The sequence below is a fragment of the Mobula birostris genome, chromosome 5 (genome assembly GCF_030028105.1).
Source record: "Mobula birostris isolate sMobBir1 chromosome 5, sMobBir1.hap1, whole genome shotgun sequence".
Classification (NCBI taxonomy): domain Eukaryota; kingdom Metazoa; phylum Chordata; class Chondrichthyes; order Myliobatiformes; family Myliobatidae; genus Mobula; species Mobula birostris.
In genome coordinates this window covers 78132110-78149223 of record NC_092374.1, presented here as the reverse complement: position 1 = coordinate 78149223, position 17114 = coordinate 78132110, and the positions used below count along the sequence as shown (strand labels likewise).

The following is a 17114-nucleotide window of genomic DNA, read 5'->3' as shown; positions in this document are numbered from 1 at the left end:
AAATGGAGAAGATTGCTGTTGGTTACAACTGGGCTTTGACAGGATGCGGAGCTGGGTTGAGAAGTGGCAAATGGAGTTCAACCCAGAAAAGTATGAAGTCATTCTCTTTAGGAGGTTAAATGTGAAGACAGGCTGAATACAGGGTTAATGGCTGTGTGGAAGAACAGAAGGATCTTGGGGTTTACATCTAGAGATCCCTTAAAATAGTTGTGTAAGTATATGGGGTTTTTGATAGGGGAGGCATTTGATGTGTTGGACTTCATTAGCTGGGGGATTAAGTTCAAAGGCTGTGAGGTAATGTTGTAGCTCTGTAAAATTCTGGTTAGACCACACTTGGAATATTGTGTTCAGTATGCCCACCTCATTGTAGGAAGGATGTGGAAGCTTTAGAAACTGTGCACTAGAGATTTAGAAGGATGTTACTTGGATTGGAGATCATATCTTGTGAGGATAGTTTGAGTGAGTACTTTGGAATAAAGGAGGATGAGAGGTGACGACAGAGATGTACAAGATGCTAAGAGGCATAGATAGTGTGATTCCCCCCCCCCCCGTGAAAATGGCTAATATGAGGGAGCATAATTTTAAGATGATTTGAGGAAAGTATAGGGGCAGATGTCAGAGATAAGTATTTTTACAGTGTGGTGGGTGTGTGGAACATCCTGCGGGGGTGGTGGTCAAAGCAGATGCATTGGGGCATTTAAGAAATTCTTGGATAAGTGCATGCGTGATCGAAAATTGAGGGCTATGTAGGAAGGAAGGGTTAGATTGATACTAGAATAGGTTGAAAGATCGGCACATCACCATGGGCAAAGGGCCTATATTGTGCTTCTACTGCATTGATATCCATTTGCCACTTCTTAGCCCATCTCGCTAACTGACCAATGTTCTCCCTGTAATTTACAATAACCTTCACTATCAATAACACCTCCTAATTTTGTGTCATCTGCAAATATACTGATCAAGCCTTATGGATTCACATGCAAATCATCGATATAAATAACAAGTAACAAGGGCCCCCACACCAATCCTTGCAACACCTCCGTAGTCACCATCCTCCATTCTGAGATATAATTGTCAACCACCACTCTCTGCTTCCTATCTCTGAGCCAATTTTCAATTCAGCCAACTAGTTCTCCCTGAATTCTGTGATAGCTAACATTCCAGACCAGTGTGCCATGTATGGGCCTAATCAAAGGCCTCACTAATGTTCAAATAGACAACACCCATTGTCCTATCCTCGTCTAGCCTTTTGGATATTTATTCAAAAAATTCTAAAAGATTTCTCAAACACGACTTCCTACAAACAAAGCCATCTTAACTTTTGCTCATCAGATTCTGTCTATCTAAATGTTGGCTGATCATGACGCACAGAATCCCCTCTAGATCCTTCCCTAGTCAGCCTGACTAGCCTGTTGTTTCCCAGCTTAACCTTGCTGCACTTCTTGAGCACCAGAATGACAATAGCCACTAAGATGTTATTTCCCAAGGAGAAAGACATGGTACTTGAAAAATTCAGGGAAAAGGATGGTGAGATTCTAAACCATCTAAGAATTAAGAAGGAAAAGATGTTAGCTATCTTGGAACATGTAAAAGTGTTCCAGAGCCTAATGAGATATACCCAAGGCTGCTGTGGAAGGAGAAGATAGAAATTGGAGGGACCAGATAGATTCTTACATCTTTGCTGGCCATAAATGTTGCAGATAGCTGGAGGATAGCATGAAGTGGAGTAGGGATAAGTCAGTAACTAAAAAAAGCACAAAAATTTCTAAGAAGAAAAATTCTATGGGGCAGGATTGGATTAAGGATGGTCATTACAGCTTTGTTCATGGTAGATCCTATCTCTGATTTCTTTTAAAAGTAGTAGTTAAGTATAAGGTACTCCTGATTAAGGCATTTCAAGTAATGGAAATTCACTGTAATAGAATTCAGAACTCATGACCAAAATTTTTTTTGGGATATTGAATAAAAATTCACTCCCTTAGAATTTATGCAAGAAGAAATTACCAGACTGCAATGTGAAAGAAGCAACACATTTGTCAATTTTTGTCAAAATTCATGTTATAGAAAATTGTAATATGGACAGTTTTCTAGGAACGTATATCTTCTGCCACGTGTGCTGCTAATTTTTGAGGTCAGTGTTGTAGATGCTGTCTACAAGTACTCTAATTAAAGTCCTTTTACAAAATCCTGTGTGCTCAACTGATCCAAAATGTTAGGAGCTATGAGATCCAAGACACTTGAAGAAACAGTGGTGGTGGTGTTTGAATGGTACGTTGTGACCAGCTGTATACCATGAATAATGGTGCTGAGACCATTGATGTATGTGATTTGCATCGATTACTTAGATATGAATGTAAGAGATATTAGCAAGTTTTGATTTGATAATCAGACATTGATGGTCAAATAAGGATTGGGTATACATTTTGAATAGTAGGGTTCTGCAGAGTATTGATGAACAGAGGGACTTTAGAGTACAATTTTGTAAATTCCTGAAAATGCCAACACTAGTGGATAGAGTGGTATAGGCAGCACATGGGATACTTGCCTTCATCAGCATAGATGAGGGAATCAGAAAATTAGTTTTTTTTCATACTTTATATTATGCTAAAGATGGGCATTTTGCTGACTGTCTGAACTGAGAGAATGGCAACAATTGATCAGACCCTAAATAGCGCTGATTCGTTACAATGCAGTTATTCAATTCTTTATTGAAATTTTTAAAAAATTCTAAATAAAACACAACTTCAAGAGCAACCACCATCACAGTAAATGTTCAATCAGCCAATGAGAGTGCTTTACATTCACTTTGAGCCACTCATAGCCAATCACGTGTTAGTTCATGCTCTACCTCCCCTGCATGTGTGAAGGTTCTTGCTCCCTCAACAGTTTTCACCCATAACGTCTGGAAAATGGCCTGCAACTTCCAGTGAGGGTAGTACATCCAAGATGTCTAGGAAAAGCATTGGCATGGATATAAAACTGCAAGTGATAAGGCGTGAGCATGTTAATGATGGCGATGTTGAAGTTACTGCATTCTGATCGTGAGAGTCTTAATAACGAAGAGCTTTGAGAATTGGCAGAACAATGCATCCTGGTGAATCTGAGTACACGGATGGAGAAGAGGAAACATCAGTAAGAAACCTCACCACTATTCAAATTCCTCAGCACTAGCACCACCATGATCACACAAATCATGGATCAGTTCATCGATAATGACCCTGACTGGGAGCGAAGCAACAAGGCAAAGAGGTGTTCTTGACATGATGTTCTCAGACATCCCACCCTGCAAAAACTCATTTCAGGGAGGTAGCACCCCCCCCCCCCCCGCAACACCATATCCCACCCCACCCCCGTGACCTCCAAGGGTGTATGTAATACTTTGTTTAGTGATTTTTGTCTAATCTGTAAACCAAGTTGGGTATATGCAAAATGTGACATTAAAATATGTGCTTATATTATATTATCATGTTTATTCTATTACAACTTTAAGCAAGTCTACAGGGAGTTTGGCCTCATCACGTAGGACATCAATAGCGTAGCTCCTTAGCAGCCAGCCAGATAGTTTAAATAACGTTAGCTATGCTGTAATGACACCTGTTAAACTCACCTCAACATGTCTTTTACATTTTAACCCACCACGGGCAATAGAAAAGTCACTGTTGCAAACAGTGCAGCGGGCAACACTGTCATTATTTTTGAGGTCGACTGTAAAGCCCACCCACAGAGAAAACTGATAGGTCTACTTAGCAGGGGTCCCCAACATTTTTTGCACCGCAGACCAGTTTAATATTGACAATATTCTTGCGGACCAGCCGACCGGGGGCAGGGGTCGGGGGTGGTGTTAATCACGACTGGAATATAGGTGATAAGTCAATAGCATCATAACATTTTAAGTAACATTTGGATATTAAACACACAGCGCATATTTTCCCCGTATGAACATATAAAATCATTGCAACACACCAATATCGCTGAATCAGTGGGAGCCCTGGGCTTGTTTTCCTGCAACAAGACGGTCCCATCGAGGAGTGAGGGGAGACAGTGATACTTGAAGGGGGTTCCTTATGTCCAGTCTATTCCGCAATTTAGTTTTCATTGCATTCATTGCAGAAAACTCCACTTCGCAGCGATATGATGTTGGAAGTGAAAGCAACGTTTTCAGTGCTTTCATGGCTATCTCAGGATATTTAGCCTTGACTTTGTTCCAGAATGCCGGCAGAGATGTTATGTCAAACATACTTTTCAGCCCGCCGTCATTTACAAGCTCGAGGAGTTGATCTTTTTCCCGCCCTGACATGGATGACGCGTGGGTAATGACCTCGCGTGCGTTCAAGTTCAACAGTGCATGACAGGGAATGAGGAAAGGTGCAAATGACTCATATCGTTTCATATCGCCAAATCATATTGTTTCCTCACGGCCCAGTGGTTGGGGACCACTCTTAGCACGAAGAGAGACCAATCAGGATGCTCGCTCTCCCTCTCCCTCTCCCTCTCAAAAAAATCTATTTCCGGGATATTGTATATAATTTCCGGGCGTCAGGGAGCCGCTATCGATATGCGGGAGACTCCCGGATCTTCCGGGAGAGGTGGGATATCTGTTTTCTGCTACCAAGAACTGCTTCATGAGAGGAAACTTAAGAAAAGATGGTCAAATCTTGATGCCTACTTGAAGAAGCCAAAGTTAGAGGAGGACCCACAGCCTGGTCCCTCCTCTGAGATGTAACCACCACCCACTTCCCTCCACTGCTGCTGCGATGTGCTTGCTGCTCCAATGATGTACAGATTAGGCCTATTTGCATGTTTGTCACTCCTCGAATTACTGTGTAAACATAAAATAATATGTCTCAGGTTTGATTTTTTTAAAATCAGGCATACATTAAGCAGGGTCTAATGTACAAGGCTTTTTGTAGTTGATAGTTGTCCAAATATTGTTGTACTACAAATGCTGAATAACTTGTCACCATTCAAAGTATGTAGTAATTGCTCATTATGTAAACCTATATAGATACATTGAAGCATTTATTGATTTATTTTGTAGATTGTTAAAAATTTGTGGATTTGGATGATTAGCTGTTTTCTGGCTGAGTTGTTTTTTTAAATTGTTTGATAATGTCTGAAAACTTAATTTTTCATTCTTCCCTCCTCTAGTTGATCAAAAGGACAAAGAGAAAAGGTTAAGCCCCTCTGTTGTCCTTGAGAATTTGAGACAAACTTTGACAGATTACCAGAGCAAGCTGAAGGACTCCTCTAATGAGGTAACACTTGCATTGTTTTGGTACTTAAGATAGAGCTGTTGGTCTGCAGCAGTATATGTGCTGTCCACTTATTACAAAGGTCATGGAAAATTGCAGTCCAGCATTGACAGCTTTGAAGATACCTCTGGTGTATGAAGAAACAATATAAAATGCAACCAGAATGCAGTGCAAGAAGGGCATACCATATTTTAGTGCCACATGATCATTTCAGACTACCTTCTATAAACTTGTTAAATGTTGTACTCCTGCTTTTGCATGACAAAGAGCAAAAATTTTTTTGATCTTGCTTGCATATTTACTGATTTGCCTGTGCAGTGACAAGCAGACCACCAGAGAAGTTGTATTCTCCAGAAATGACACTTAATACAAAATTAGCATTAACCTGTTCACCTCTGCAGAAACTGTGGATCAAGCAAAACATTGCAGTGTTTTCTATCTGTAACTGTTCTGCAAAGTAGAATTAAGATGATTTTCCTACATTTCAAAGGGCATTGAATATGATGGAAATACTTTGAGCAGCTTTTTAAAAACCTTTTTCATGCCTCTGTATTAGGAATGTGCAGTTGTGTTATAAATATTTTACAAAAAATCTGTTGAGGCTGAAATAAGGGAGTGAAAATGTAACAAGGAACATGATGAATTGTTACTTAGATAAATGTCACATGATCCCCAGCAGTACAGAGGGATTGATGTAGCAAGCTCTGGCTCCAAAAGATTCTTAGTTGTGAAACTGTGCCAGATGTAACAGAGTGGAGCCAGGGAGGGCTGCTCTCGTGAAAGCAAAGAGGAATACTGTGACAGAAAGAAGAATGAACTGTCATGAAAAATAAATTGCAAGCTGTGGACTCTTAACTCAGAACCTGCCTTGGGACATACAAGTATAGTGACATGTGACTGACCCTACAGTTGTCACAGTGTGCCAAAGGCTGATTCACAGCCGTACAAGGATTTGGAGGATACTGCCTGTCAGCTACTATTGTGGTAGATATTTCAAATTGTGATTTTCTGCATTCCTACTAGGACTCCTTTTAACTTTCAATGATTCTGTGAAATTATGGATTTTGGATTGGTGGTCATTTAACACCCATACTTAATGTTCTTTCCAATTGTAGTCCAGTGGTCCCTAACCTCTGGGCCGCAGACTGATACATTGCTGCGAAGAATGCAGCAGTGGCCGGAACACACCCAGCACATCTTTAAGAAAAAAGCCAAAATAAACAAGCTAATTAATTAGGTGCTGCCCGGCAAGTAAATGTCGGCGCAGATCAGAGACGACGCAATCGGCACCTAATTAATTAGCTTGTTTATTTCGGCTTTTTTCTTAAAGATGTGCTGGGTGTGTTCCGGTCACTGCTGCACCCCTGCATGCTTCTCGGCAATGTATTGATCCGTGGCCTGGAGGGTGGGCACCACTGCTGTAGTCAATTTCCCTGCATCATTTAGTCAGCTGGACCAATTTTAAATTCAACCACATTTCTTTGAGTGCTTACTTTATTGTCAGTATCATACTCTCATCATAACACAATTCTAGCCAAATTTTATTTTGTTAAATATAATGAAATGTCTGTCAGTCAAAGCCTTGCATGCTTTTCGTAAATGCATTGGTGGAGGACATCAGAAAGACAAGTCTATTGTTGAGTAATAACAGCAATTGGAGTGATTCATAGCTATTGTTGCACAGCTTTTTGACACAATTCCAACGTAATCAGCAGGATAGGAAGCTCACAGGCAGGAATTATACTTATTCCGAAGAGGGAGCAGCAATTAATCATAGAAATATAGGTTAGCAATCCATGCACATTAAACACCTTAAACAAGTGGTTCTGCTGTGGATGTTTCTTGGCTTTTTAAGACTTTACAGTAGATGTCTTTTTGATTCCATCCATGAGCATGGCATGTTAACAAGTTGTGGTTTTCTGCACCTTTGGCTCTCATGATAGTCATGTTAATTCTCAGATAATTCTCCACTTTGTGATGGTCAAAACAATGGGTTGTGTCATCCGACCTGTGGATTGGCAGATCGGTGTTTATACTATTTTCCAAATTAAAGATAGCTGTATTGGTGGACTCCAATGCAAATCAGTAAACAGTGCATTATCTGATGGCTGGTACTAGGGAGATACATGAATATGTAGGAAATGAGGGCCGGGAAGAATATGGGTCATGTACGAGCAGAAAAGATTTAGTTTAATTAAGCATCTTGGTGTGGTGAAGGCATTGTGGCCCTGTTCCTGTGCTGTACTGTTCTGTGTTCTTTATAAGCTTACAGAATGCTGGAGAAACTCAGCAGGTCAGGCAGCATCTATGGCAGGAAATGGACAATGTTCTGGACCAAGACCCTTCATCAGGACTGGAAAGTAGTGACTATTAGAAAAAGATTGCGGATGGGGTGGAGCAAGAGCTAGTGGGTGATAGGTGAATCCATTTGAGGGTGGGGAGATAAGTAGGTGGGGCAGGGCAGAGTGAGAATGATGCAAGAAGCTGGGAGGTGGAAGTGATCGGGGCTGAAGGTGATGGAAACTGAGAGGAGAGGTCAGTGGATCGGAATGAAGGGAAGGAGGTAAGGAGCAGGAAGGAATGTGTTGATGATGGGCTGATAGAGAAGGTGGTTAGGGGAAATAGTGAAAGGGCTGGTGGGATAAGTGAAAACAAAGGAGATACAGAGGGGAGTGGTTACTGTAAGTTAGAGAAATCCATGTTCATGCTGTAAAGCTTGGAAACTACCAAGGCTGAATATGAGGAATGATTCCTCTAATCTGCATCTACTCTCAATTTGGCAGCAGAGGAAGATTTCATCAGACATGGCAGTGTGGGAATGGGAAATGGAATTAAAGTGGCTGGCCATTGGAAGATCCTGGCTATTAGAGTGGACAGAACAATGGTGCTTGTTAATAGGCTATCCCAATTTGCCTCAGGTCTCACTGATATAGAAGAGGCTTCACTAGATGCACTGGATGCGATAAATGAGACCAATGGATTCATTGGAAAAGAACAATCTCACCTGGAAGGGCTATTTATGGCTCTAAATAGTCCCTCACCAAATGGTGGTGGGGGAGGACCAGAAGAAGTGGACCATGCAGCTGCACGGATAAGTGCCTGGAGTGCGACTAGTGGGGTGGAATGAGTCGATAAGGGGGTCATAGAGAGACTAATATCTGCAGAAAGCAGGGAAGGGAAGGGAAGGTGTGCCTGGTCATGGGATTGTGTTAGAGATAGAACATAGAACAGTACAGCACGGTACAGGCCCTTTGGCCCACAATGTTGTGCCGACCCTTAAACCCTGCCTCCCATATAACCCCCCACCTTAAATTCCTCCATATACCTGTCTAGTAGTCTCTTAAATTTCATTAGTGTATCTGCCTCCACCACTGACTCAGGTAGTGCATTCCACACACCAACCACTTTGAGTAAAAAACCTTCCTCTAACATCCCCCTTGAACTTCCCACCCCTTACCTTAAAGCCATGTCCTCTTGTACTGAGCAGTGGTGCCCTGGGGAAGAGGCGCTGGCTGTCCACTCTTATCTATTCCTCTTAATATCTTGTACACCTCTATCATGTCTCCTCTCATCCTCCTTCTTTCCAAAGAGTAAAGCCCTAGCTCCCTTAATCTCTGATCATAATGCATACTCTCTAAACCAGGCAGCATCCTGGTAAATCTCCTCTGTACCCTTTCCAAAGCTTCCACATCCTTCCTATAGTGAGGTGACCAGAACTGGACATAGTACTCCAAGTGTGGTCTAACCAGAGTTTTATAGAGTTGCATCATTACCCCACAACTCTTAAACTCTATCCCTCGACTTATGAAAGCTAACACCCCATAAGCTTTCTTAAATACCCTATCTACCTGTGAGGCAACTTTCAGGGATCTGTGGACATGTACCCCCAGATCCCTCTGCTCCTCCACACTACCAAGTATCCTGCCATTTACTTTGTACTCTACCTTGGAGTTTGACCTTCCAAAGTGTACCACCTCACACCTCTCTGGGTTGAACTCCATCTGCCACTTCTTAGCCCACTTCTGCATTCTATCAGTGTCTCTCTGCAACCTTCGACAATCCTCTACACTATCCACAACACCACCAACCTTTGTGTCATCTGCAAACTTGCCAATCCCCCCCTTCTACCCCCACATCCAGGTCGTTAATAAAAATCATGAAAAGTAATGGTCCCAGAACCGATCCTTGTGGGACACCACTTGTCACAACCCTCCAATCCAAATGTACTCCCTCCACCACAACCCTCTGCCTTCTGCAGGCAAGCCAATTCTGAATCCACCTGGCCAAGCTTCCCTGGATCCCATGCCTTCTGACTTTCTGAATAAGCCTACCGTGTGGAGCCTTGTTAAATGCCTTACTAAAATCCATGTAGATCACATCCACTGCTCTGCCATCTATATGCCTGGTCACCTCCTCAAGGAACTCTATCAGGCTTGTTAGACACGATCTGCCCTTCACAAAGCCATGCTGACTGTCCCTGATCAGACCATGATTCTGTAAATGCCTATAGATCCTATCTCTAAGAATCTTTTCCAACAGCTTTCCCACCACAGATGTTAAGAATCACTGGTCTATAATTACCAGACTATCCCTGCTACCTTAACATTTGCCTTCCTCCAATCCTCCGGTACCATTCCCGTGGACAACAAGGACATAAAGATCCAAGCCAGAGGCTCAGCAATCTCTTCCCTCGCCTCGTGGAGCAGCCTGGGGAATATTCCGTCAGGTCCCGGGGACTAATCCGTCCCAATGTATTTTAACAACTCCAACACCTCCTCTCCCTTAATATCAACATGCTCCAGAACATCAACCTCATTCATATTGTCCTCACCATCATCAAATTCCCCCTCATTGGTGAATACCAAAGAGAAGTATTCATTGAGGTTCTCGCTCTCTTCCACAGCCTCCAGGCACATCTTCCCACCTTTATCTCTAATCGGTCCTACCTTCACTCCTGTCATCCTTTTGTTCTTCACATAATTGAAAAATGCCTTGGAGTTTTCCTTTACCCTACTCGCCAAGGCCTTCTCATGCCCCGTTCTTGCTCTCCTCAGCCCCTTCGTAAGCTCCTTTCTTGCTATCCTACATTCCTCAATAGACCCACCTGATCCTTGCTTCCTAAACCTCATGTATGCTGCCTTCTTCCACCTGAATAGATTTTCCACCTCACTTGTCACCTATGTTTTCCTGACCCTACCGTTCTTTATCTTCCTCACCGGGACAAATTTATCCCTAACATCCTGCAAGAGATCCGTAAACATTGACCACATGTCCATAGTACATTTCCCTGCAAAAACATCATCCCAATTTACATCCGCAAGTTCTAGCCTTATAGATGATGAAAGTTGCTGATAATGATGTGTTGCATGCAGCGGCTAATGGAGTAGGAACTATGAACAAGAAGCGTCGCCTAGGAAGGTAGAATTTGAAGGCAGAATATAGGGTTAATGGCAGGATTATTAGTAGTTGGAGCAACAGAAGAATCTTGGGTCCACATCTATAGATCCCTCAAAGTTTCCACACAAACTGATAAGGTTGTTAAGAATGCATGTAGTGTGTTGGATTTCATTAATCAGGGGATTGAATTCAAGAGCCACAAGGTGGTCTTAAAGATTAGTGTTATTTTTCACATATACATCGAAACAAACAGTGAAATGCATTGTTTGCGTCAAATCAGCGAGAATTGTGCTGGGCAGCCCTCAGGTGTTGCCATATTTCTAGTGCCAACATGGCATGCCCACAACTCACTAACCCTAACCATACGTCTGTGGTTTCTGCTCTGTAAACCATAGTTAGACTGTACTAGTATTGTGTTCATTTTTGGTCATCTCATTATAGGAGAGATGTGGAGCGTTTTGAGTAGGTGCAAAGGAGATTTAAGGATGCTGCCTAGATTCAAGAGCATGTCTTATGAGAATAGATAGAGCTTTTTTCTTTTGGAGTGAAGGGAGGTGACTTGATAGAGGTGGACAAGATAAGGGTAAAAGACTTATTTTCTAATTGGAGAGCAAATTCAGAAATCAGATATGCAAAGGCACAGAGGAGTCCTCATACAGGATTCCCTAAATATTAACTTGCAGGTTGAATTAGTGATGAAGGCAAATATAATGTTAGCATTCATTTCGAGTGGACTAGAACACAGAAAGCAACTCTGTAATGCTGAGACTTTATAAAGCTTTGGCAGTTGGAGTATTATGAGCAGTTTTGGGCCCCTGTTCTAGAAAGCATGTACTGGTCCAGACGTATTTCACGGGAATGATCCCAAGAATGAAAGGGTTAACATACAAGGAGTGTTTGATGGCTTTAGGCTTGTATTTGCTTGAATTTTTGAAGAATGGGGCGGAGGGGAGGGGGATTTTATTGAAACACTATAGAATATTGAAAGGCCTAGATAGTGTGGAATTGGAAAGGATGTTTCCTATAATGGGGAGTCTGATCACAGGACACAACCTTAGTATATAAGGAAAGCCCTTCAGAACAGAGATGAAGAGGAATTTCTTTAGCCAAAGTCTGGTGCATTGGTGGAATACATTGCAACAGATGGCTGTGGAGGCCAAGTATTTGAATATATTTAAAGCAGAGTTTGAGAGGTTCTTGATTAGGTAGGGTGTTAGAGCCTATAGGGAGAAAGCAGGAAAAAAACACGGAGAAAGCAGAAAGCTGGAATAGCAGAGCAGACCCGATGGGCCAAATGACCTAATTCTATTCCTAGGTCTTTTGCTCTTATAGTGTGGTGTCTGTTCCAAAAGCCTCTATGTTCCAACTGCAGCCACTTAAAATATACCCCTTGAGTGTGTTTTAAGGATGTCTCTATGAATATATGTGACACACAGATCTGTCCTGAAGTGTGCATTAAGTGGCAGGGATACACCATTGCTCTCCCACAAACATTAGCAGGAAATGTCCGCATCACACGATTTGTACCAGCAGGCCAACCTCCAGAGCACCATATAACATCAAAAGATGTAAGCATTCTGCAGGTTGCTCAGGATTGGAAAATGGACATGGACTTGGGAAAAAAAAGCAACACGCATAAAAGTTGCTGGTGAACGCAGCAGGCCAGGCAGCATCTCTGGGAAGAGGTACAGTTCACGTTTCGGGCCGAGACCCTTCGTCAGGACTAACTGAAAGAAGAGCTAGTAAGAGATTTGAAAGTGGGAGGGCTTGTGTTTCCCCCAGACATTGTGGCTACGACATTCCGGCCAGACATGATCCTGTGGTCCACAACAGCCAGGCTGGCATATATTGTGGAATTGACAGTACCATGGGAAGATGGTGTCGAAGAAGCTTATGAGAGAAAAAAGACCAAGTACTCTGAACTGGCAACTGAAGCTGCCCAGAATGGCTGGAAGGCCAAGATTTTCCCTGTAGAAGTGGAATGCAGGGGATTTGTTGCTACATCTATGACCAGTCTATTGAAGAAGATGGGGGTGAGGGGTCACTACCTCCAACAAGCAATCAAGACGTTGTCAAACGCAGCAGAAGAAAGCAGCAATTGGATTTGGATTAAAAGGAAAGACAACAACTGGGCTGCAAGATGAAGACAGGAGGGTATGGAACTGAGGGGGGTGTATCTGGGATGCCAGGTAGCACCGTTGAGCCCTCTGGAGACGTCGTGGGCTTATTAACGAAATGTCAAAGAAGGAGGGTGCCCACCTGATGACCCCGATGATGTACCTACCCTCCCTCCTTGTGACCACTCCAAGCCCACTGCCAACATCGAGAGTGCCGACTTACCATAGGGATTGAAACCTAGTAGCTCTGCTAATTGACAATAGTTTAATAGCAAGAACATCCATTGATGGACTTTCTCTGTGTAGTGTCAATGGGACTGAGAATGTCCCACACCAAATGATAGGTTTCACTAACCACAAAGTGTCAGTTGGAAGTTAAGTGTGTTCAGGTTTTATTTCTTGAAGACCGAGTCTCAGTTTAATTAATTCATAATCATGGTATCCATTATGTCACAAGAGCTTAAGATACAAGACATAGGAGCAGAATTAAGCCATTCAGCCCACTGAGTCCAGTCCGCCACTCCATTATGGCTGACCTATCATCCCTCTCTACCCCATTCTCTTGCCTTCTCTCCATAACCTTTGATGCCCAAGTTAACCAGGAACCTAACAATCTCCACTTTAAATATACCCAATGATTTGGCCTCTCAGCCCTGTGGCAATGAATACCACAGATTCACCATCCTATAGCAGAAGAAAATTTTCCTCATCTTTGTTCTAAATGGATGTCTCTCAATTCTGAGGCTGTGCCCTTTGGTCTTGGACATTGCCACATCCACTTTCTCCAGACCTTTCAATATCTGATAGGTTTCAATGACAACACTCCCCCCTGCCCCCCCACCCAATTATGCTGAACTCGGTGAGTACAGGCTCAGAGCCATCAAATTCTTCATATGTTAATTCTTTCATTCTTGGGATCATTCTTGTGAACCTCCTCTGGAACCTCTCCAGTTAACAGGAAGAGGATGTGGTAACACATACAATCCATCACTTCTCATCTTGGATGTGTTGAGAAAGACAATGGTCTGGATTCTTAGATTTAAGAACCTGCTTTTGTTTCTTAATCAGAAGAGGAATGCTTTTGCTCAGTCTGACTTGGATGTGGAACAACCCAATGTATTCTTTTGAGAGAAATGGAAAGGGCCAAAGGTCAGGTAACCAAAGGTTGTCCGTCATTGGAGGATTCAGAAGGGCTAAACTGGAGATCATTGGGTTTTGCCAAAGAAAGATTTCCAGATGAATTCTCAAGTTTGTAAAAGGGGAGAAAATGTGAAAAGAAACATTTGTAGCAGTGTGCTACACACAGCACTAGAATAACGACTTGTAGTCGGTGAGTTGTAGTTGCGCAAAAAGAGATTTATTCAAACTTCGCGGACTCTTTTAAAGCCTTCCCATTCCTGCCCTCCCTGGGCGGGACTGCTGTGGGGAATGCATATTCGCAGACCTTTCCCGCGCGCAGGTTTTTTCCCGTGCTAGTGAAGATGGCCTGGCGCCCTTTTTGGGGCCGGCCTCTCTGCCGGCGCGCGCCGTTTTGTGAGCGGGTTCGAGTGCGCTGGAAAGTGGGTCACCACATAACCCACCCCCAGAACCGGCGATACATCCCCCAATGTCCACAGTCTGGATCGGCCTCTGTTTGGGAGGTCTGCCTCTGCGCCATGGTGCCTGAGCCCGGACCGGCTGCGCCAAGTCCACATGGGCCGGTTTGAGTCGGTCCACTGTGAAAACTTCCTCTCTCCCCCCAATGTCCAGCACGAACGTGGACCCGTTGTTCCTGATCACCTTCAATGGCCCCTCGTAGGGCCGCTGTAGCGGTGCCCGGTGTCCGCCCCGTCGTGCAAAAAGAAACTTACAGTTCTGCTGGTCTTTGGGTTTGCAGGTCAGGGTCTGTCCGTGCTGTGAAGTGGGTATGGGGGCCAGGTTACCGAGCCTCTCACGTAGTCTGTTCAGGACTGCTGTGGGTTCGTCCTCTTGCCCCCTTGGGGCTGGTATGAACTCTCCTGGGACGACCAGGGGTGCGCCGTACACCAACTCGGCCGACGAGGTGTGCAGATCCTCTTTGGGCGCCGTGCGGATTCCGAGCAGGACCCAGGGAAGTTCGTCCACCCAGTCAGGCCCCTCCAGGTGGGCCATGAGAGCCGACTTCAGGTGACGGTGGAAACGCTCCACTAGTCCGTTCGACTGTGGGTGGTAGGCAGTTGTGTGGCGTAGCTGTGTTTCTAAAAGGCTGGCCATAGCTGACCACAGGCTGGAGGTGAACTGGGCGCCCCTGTCGGAGGTAATGTGGGCCGGTACCCCGAAGCGGGCTACCCAGGTTGCGATCAGTGCTCGGGTGCAGGATTCGGAGGTGGTGTCAGTGAGCAGGACTGCCTCTGGCCATCTGGTGAACCGGTCTATCATAGGAGGTACTGCGCTCCTCGCAACACTGGCAGGGGCCCCACGATATCCACATGAATGTGGTCAAACCTCCGGCGGGTGGGTTCGAACTGCTGCGTCGGAGCCTTGGTGTGCCGCTGTACCTTGACCGTTTGGCACTGCATGCACGTTTTGGCCCATTCACTGACCTGTTTACGCAGTCCATGCCACACGAACCTGTTGGAGACCAGCTGGATGGTTGTCCTGATGGAGGGGTGCGCTAAGTTGTAAATGGAGCCGAAAAATCGCTGCCGCCGGGCTGCTGGGACGATGGGGTGGGGTTGGCCAGTAGCTACATCACATAGTAGGGCCCTCTCACCTGGGCCTACGGGGAGGTCTTGGAGCTGCAAACTGGAGACTGCAGTCCTGTAACTGGGGATCTCATCGTCTGCCTGTTGTGCCTCCGCCAGCGCTGCATAGTCCACCCCCGGGACAGGGCCTGTATGGTAGGTCTGGATAGTGCGTCCGTCATGACGTTGTCCTTTCCCGAGACATGCCGGATGTCCGTCATGTATTCAGAGATGTAGGACAGATGTCGCTGCTGGCGGGACGACCAGGGATCGGACACCTTAGTGAACGCAAAGGTAAGCGGTTTGTGGTCCGTGAACGCGGTGAAGGGCCTACCTTCTAAGAAGTACCTGAAATGCCGGATTGCCAGGTATAGTGCCAATAGCTCCTGGTTGAAAGCACTGTATTTGAGTTCAGGTGGTCTTAGGTGTTTGCTGAAGAATGCCAGGGGTTGCCAGCGACCCTCAAGTTGTTCCAGCACTCCACCGACTGCTGTGTTGGATGTGTCCACCGTGAGGGCAGTAGGAATGTCTGTTCTGGTGTGCACTAGCATCGCGGCGTTTGCCAAGGCTTCTTTGGTTTTAACGAAAGTGGCTGCGGCCTCTTCGTCCCAGGTAATGTCCTTGTCCTTACCGGACATCAGGGTGAACAGGGGGCGCATGATTCGGGCTGCTGAGGGGAGGAAACGGTGGTAGAAATTCACCATACCCACGAATTCCTGCAGGCCTTTGTTTGTGTTGGGTTGGGGGAAGTGGCAGACCGCGTCTACCTTGGTGGGCAGAGGGGTTGCCTCGTCTTTAGTAATCTTGTGGCCCAGGAAGTCGATGGTGTCGAGTCTGAACTGGCATTTGGCCGGGTTGATTGTAAGGCCGAATTTGCTCAGTCGGGCGTAAAGTTGATGGAGGTGGGACAGATGCTCCTGACGACTACTGCTGGCTATGAGGATGTCGTCCAAATAGATGAATGCAAAGTCCAGGTCGCGTCCCACCGCGTCCATTAGCCGCTGGAACATCTGTGCGGCATTCTTTAGGCCGAACGGCATTCGGAGGAATTCGAAAAGGCCGAATGGGGTGATGAGTGCTGTTTTGGGGATGTCGTCCGGATGTACCGGGATTTGATGGTATCCCCGGACGAGGTCTACCTTGGAAAAAATCCTTGCGCCACGTAGGTTTGCTGCAAAGTCTTGAATGTGCGGCACAGGGTAGCGGTCTGGCGTTGTAGCCTCATTCAGTCTGTGGTAGTCGCCGCATGGTCTCCAGCCCCCCCGTTGCCTTGGGCACCATGTGCAGGGTGGAGGCCCATGGGCTGTCGGACCGTCGTATGATCCCCAATTCCTCCATCTTCTTGAACTCCTCCTTCGCCAGTTGGAGCTTGTCCGGGGGAAGCCTTCGAGCACGGGCGTGGAGGGGGTGGTCCCTGGATCGGGATGTGGTGCTGTACTCCGTGTCTGGGCATGGCTGCCGTGAACTGCGGTTTCAGAACTGATGGGAAATCCGCCAGGACCCTGGTGAATTCGTCGTCGGACAGCGTGATGGAGTCCAGGTGTAGGGCTGGCAATTTGGCTTCACCCAGGGAGAACGTTTGAAAAGTCTTGGCGTGGACTAGTCGCTTTCCTTGCAAGTCGACCAGCAGGCTGTGAGCTCGCAGA

The 17114-nt window shown here is 45.2% G+C and overlaps 1 protein-coding gene across 2 annotated transcripts in view; it reads left to right on the top strand.

Moving 5' to 3' along the window:
• ccdc171 (coiled-coil domain containing 171) overlaps positions 1–17114 on the top strand; it is a 478351-nt gene that overhangs the window by 113794 nt on the left and 347443 nt on the right. For both annotated transcript variants that reach the window (XM_072258224.1, XM_072258225.1), the window contains exon 11: positions 5149–5255. In XM_072258224.1, coding sequence (XP_072114325.1) covers positions 5149–5255 — 107 coding nt within the window. The remainder of the gene's footprint in view (positions 1–5148; positions 5256–17114) is intronic.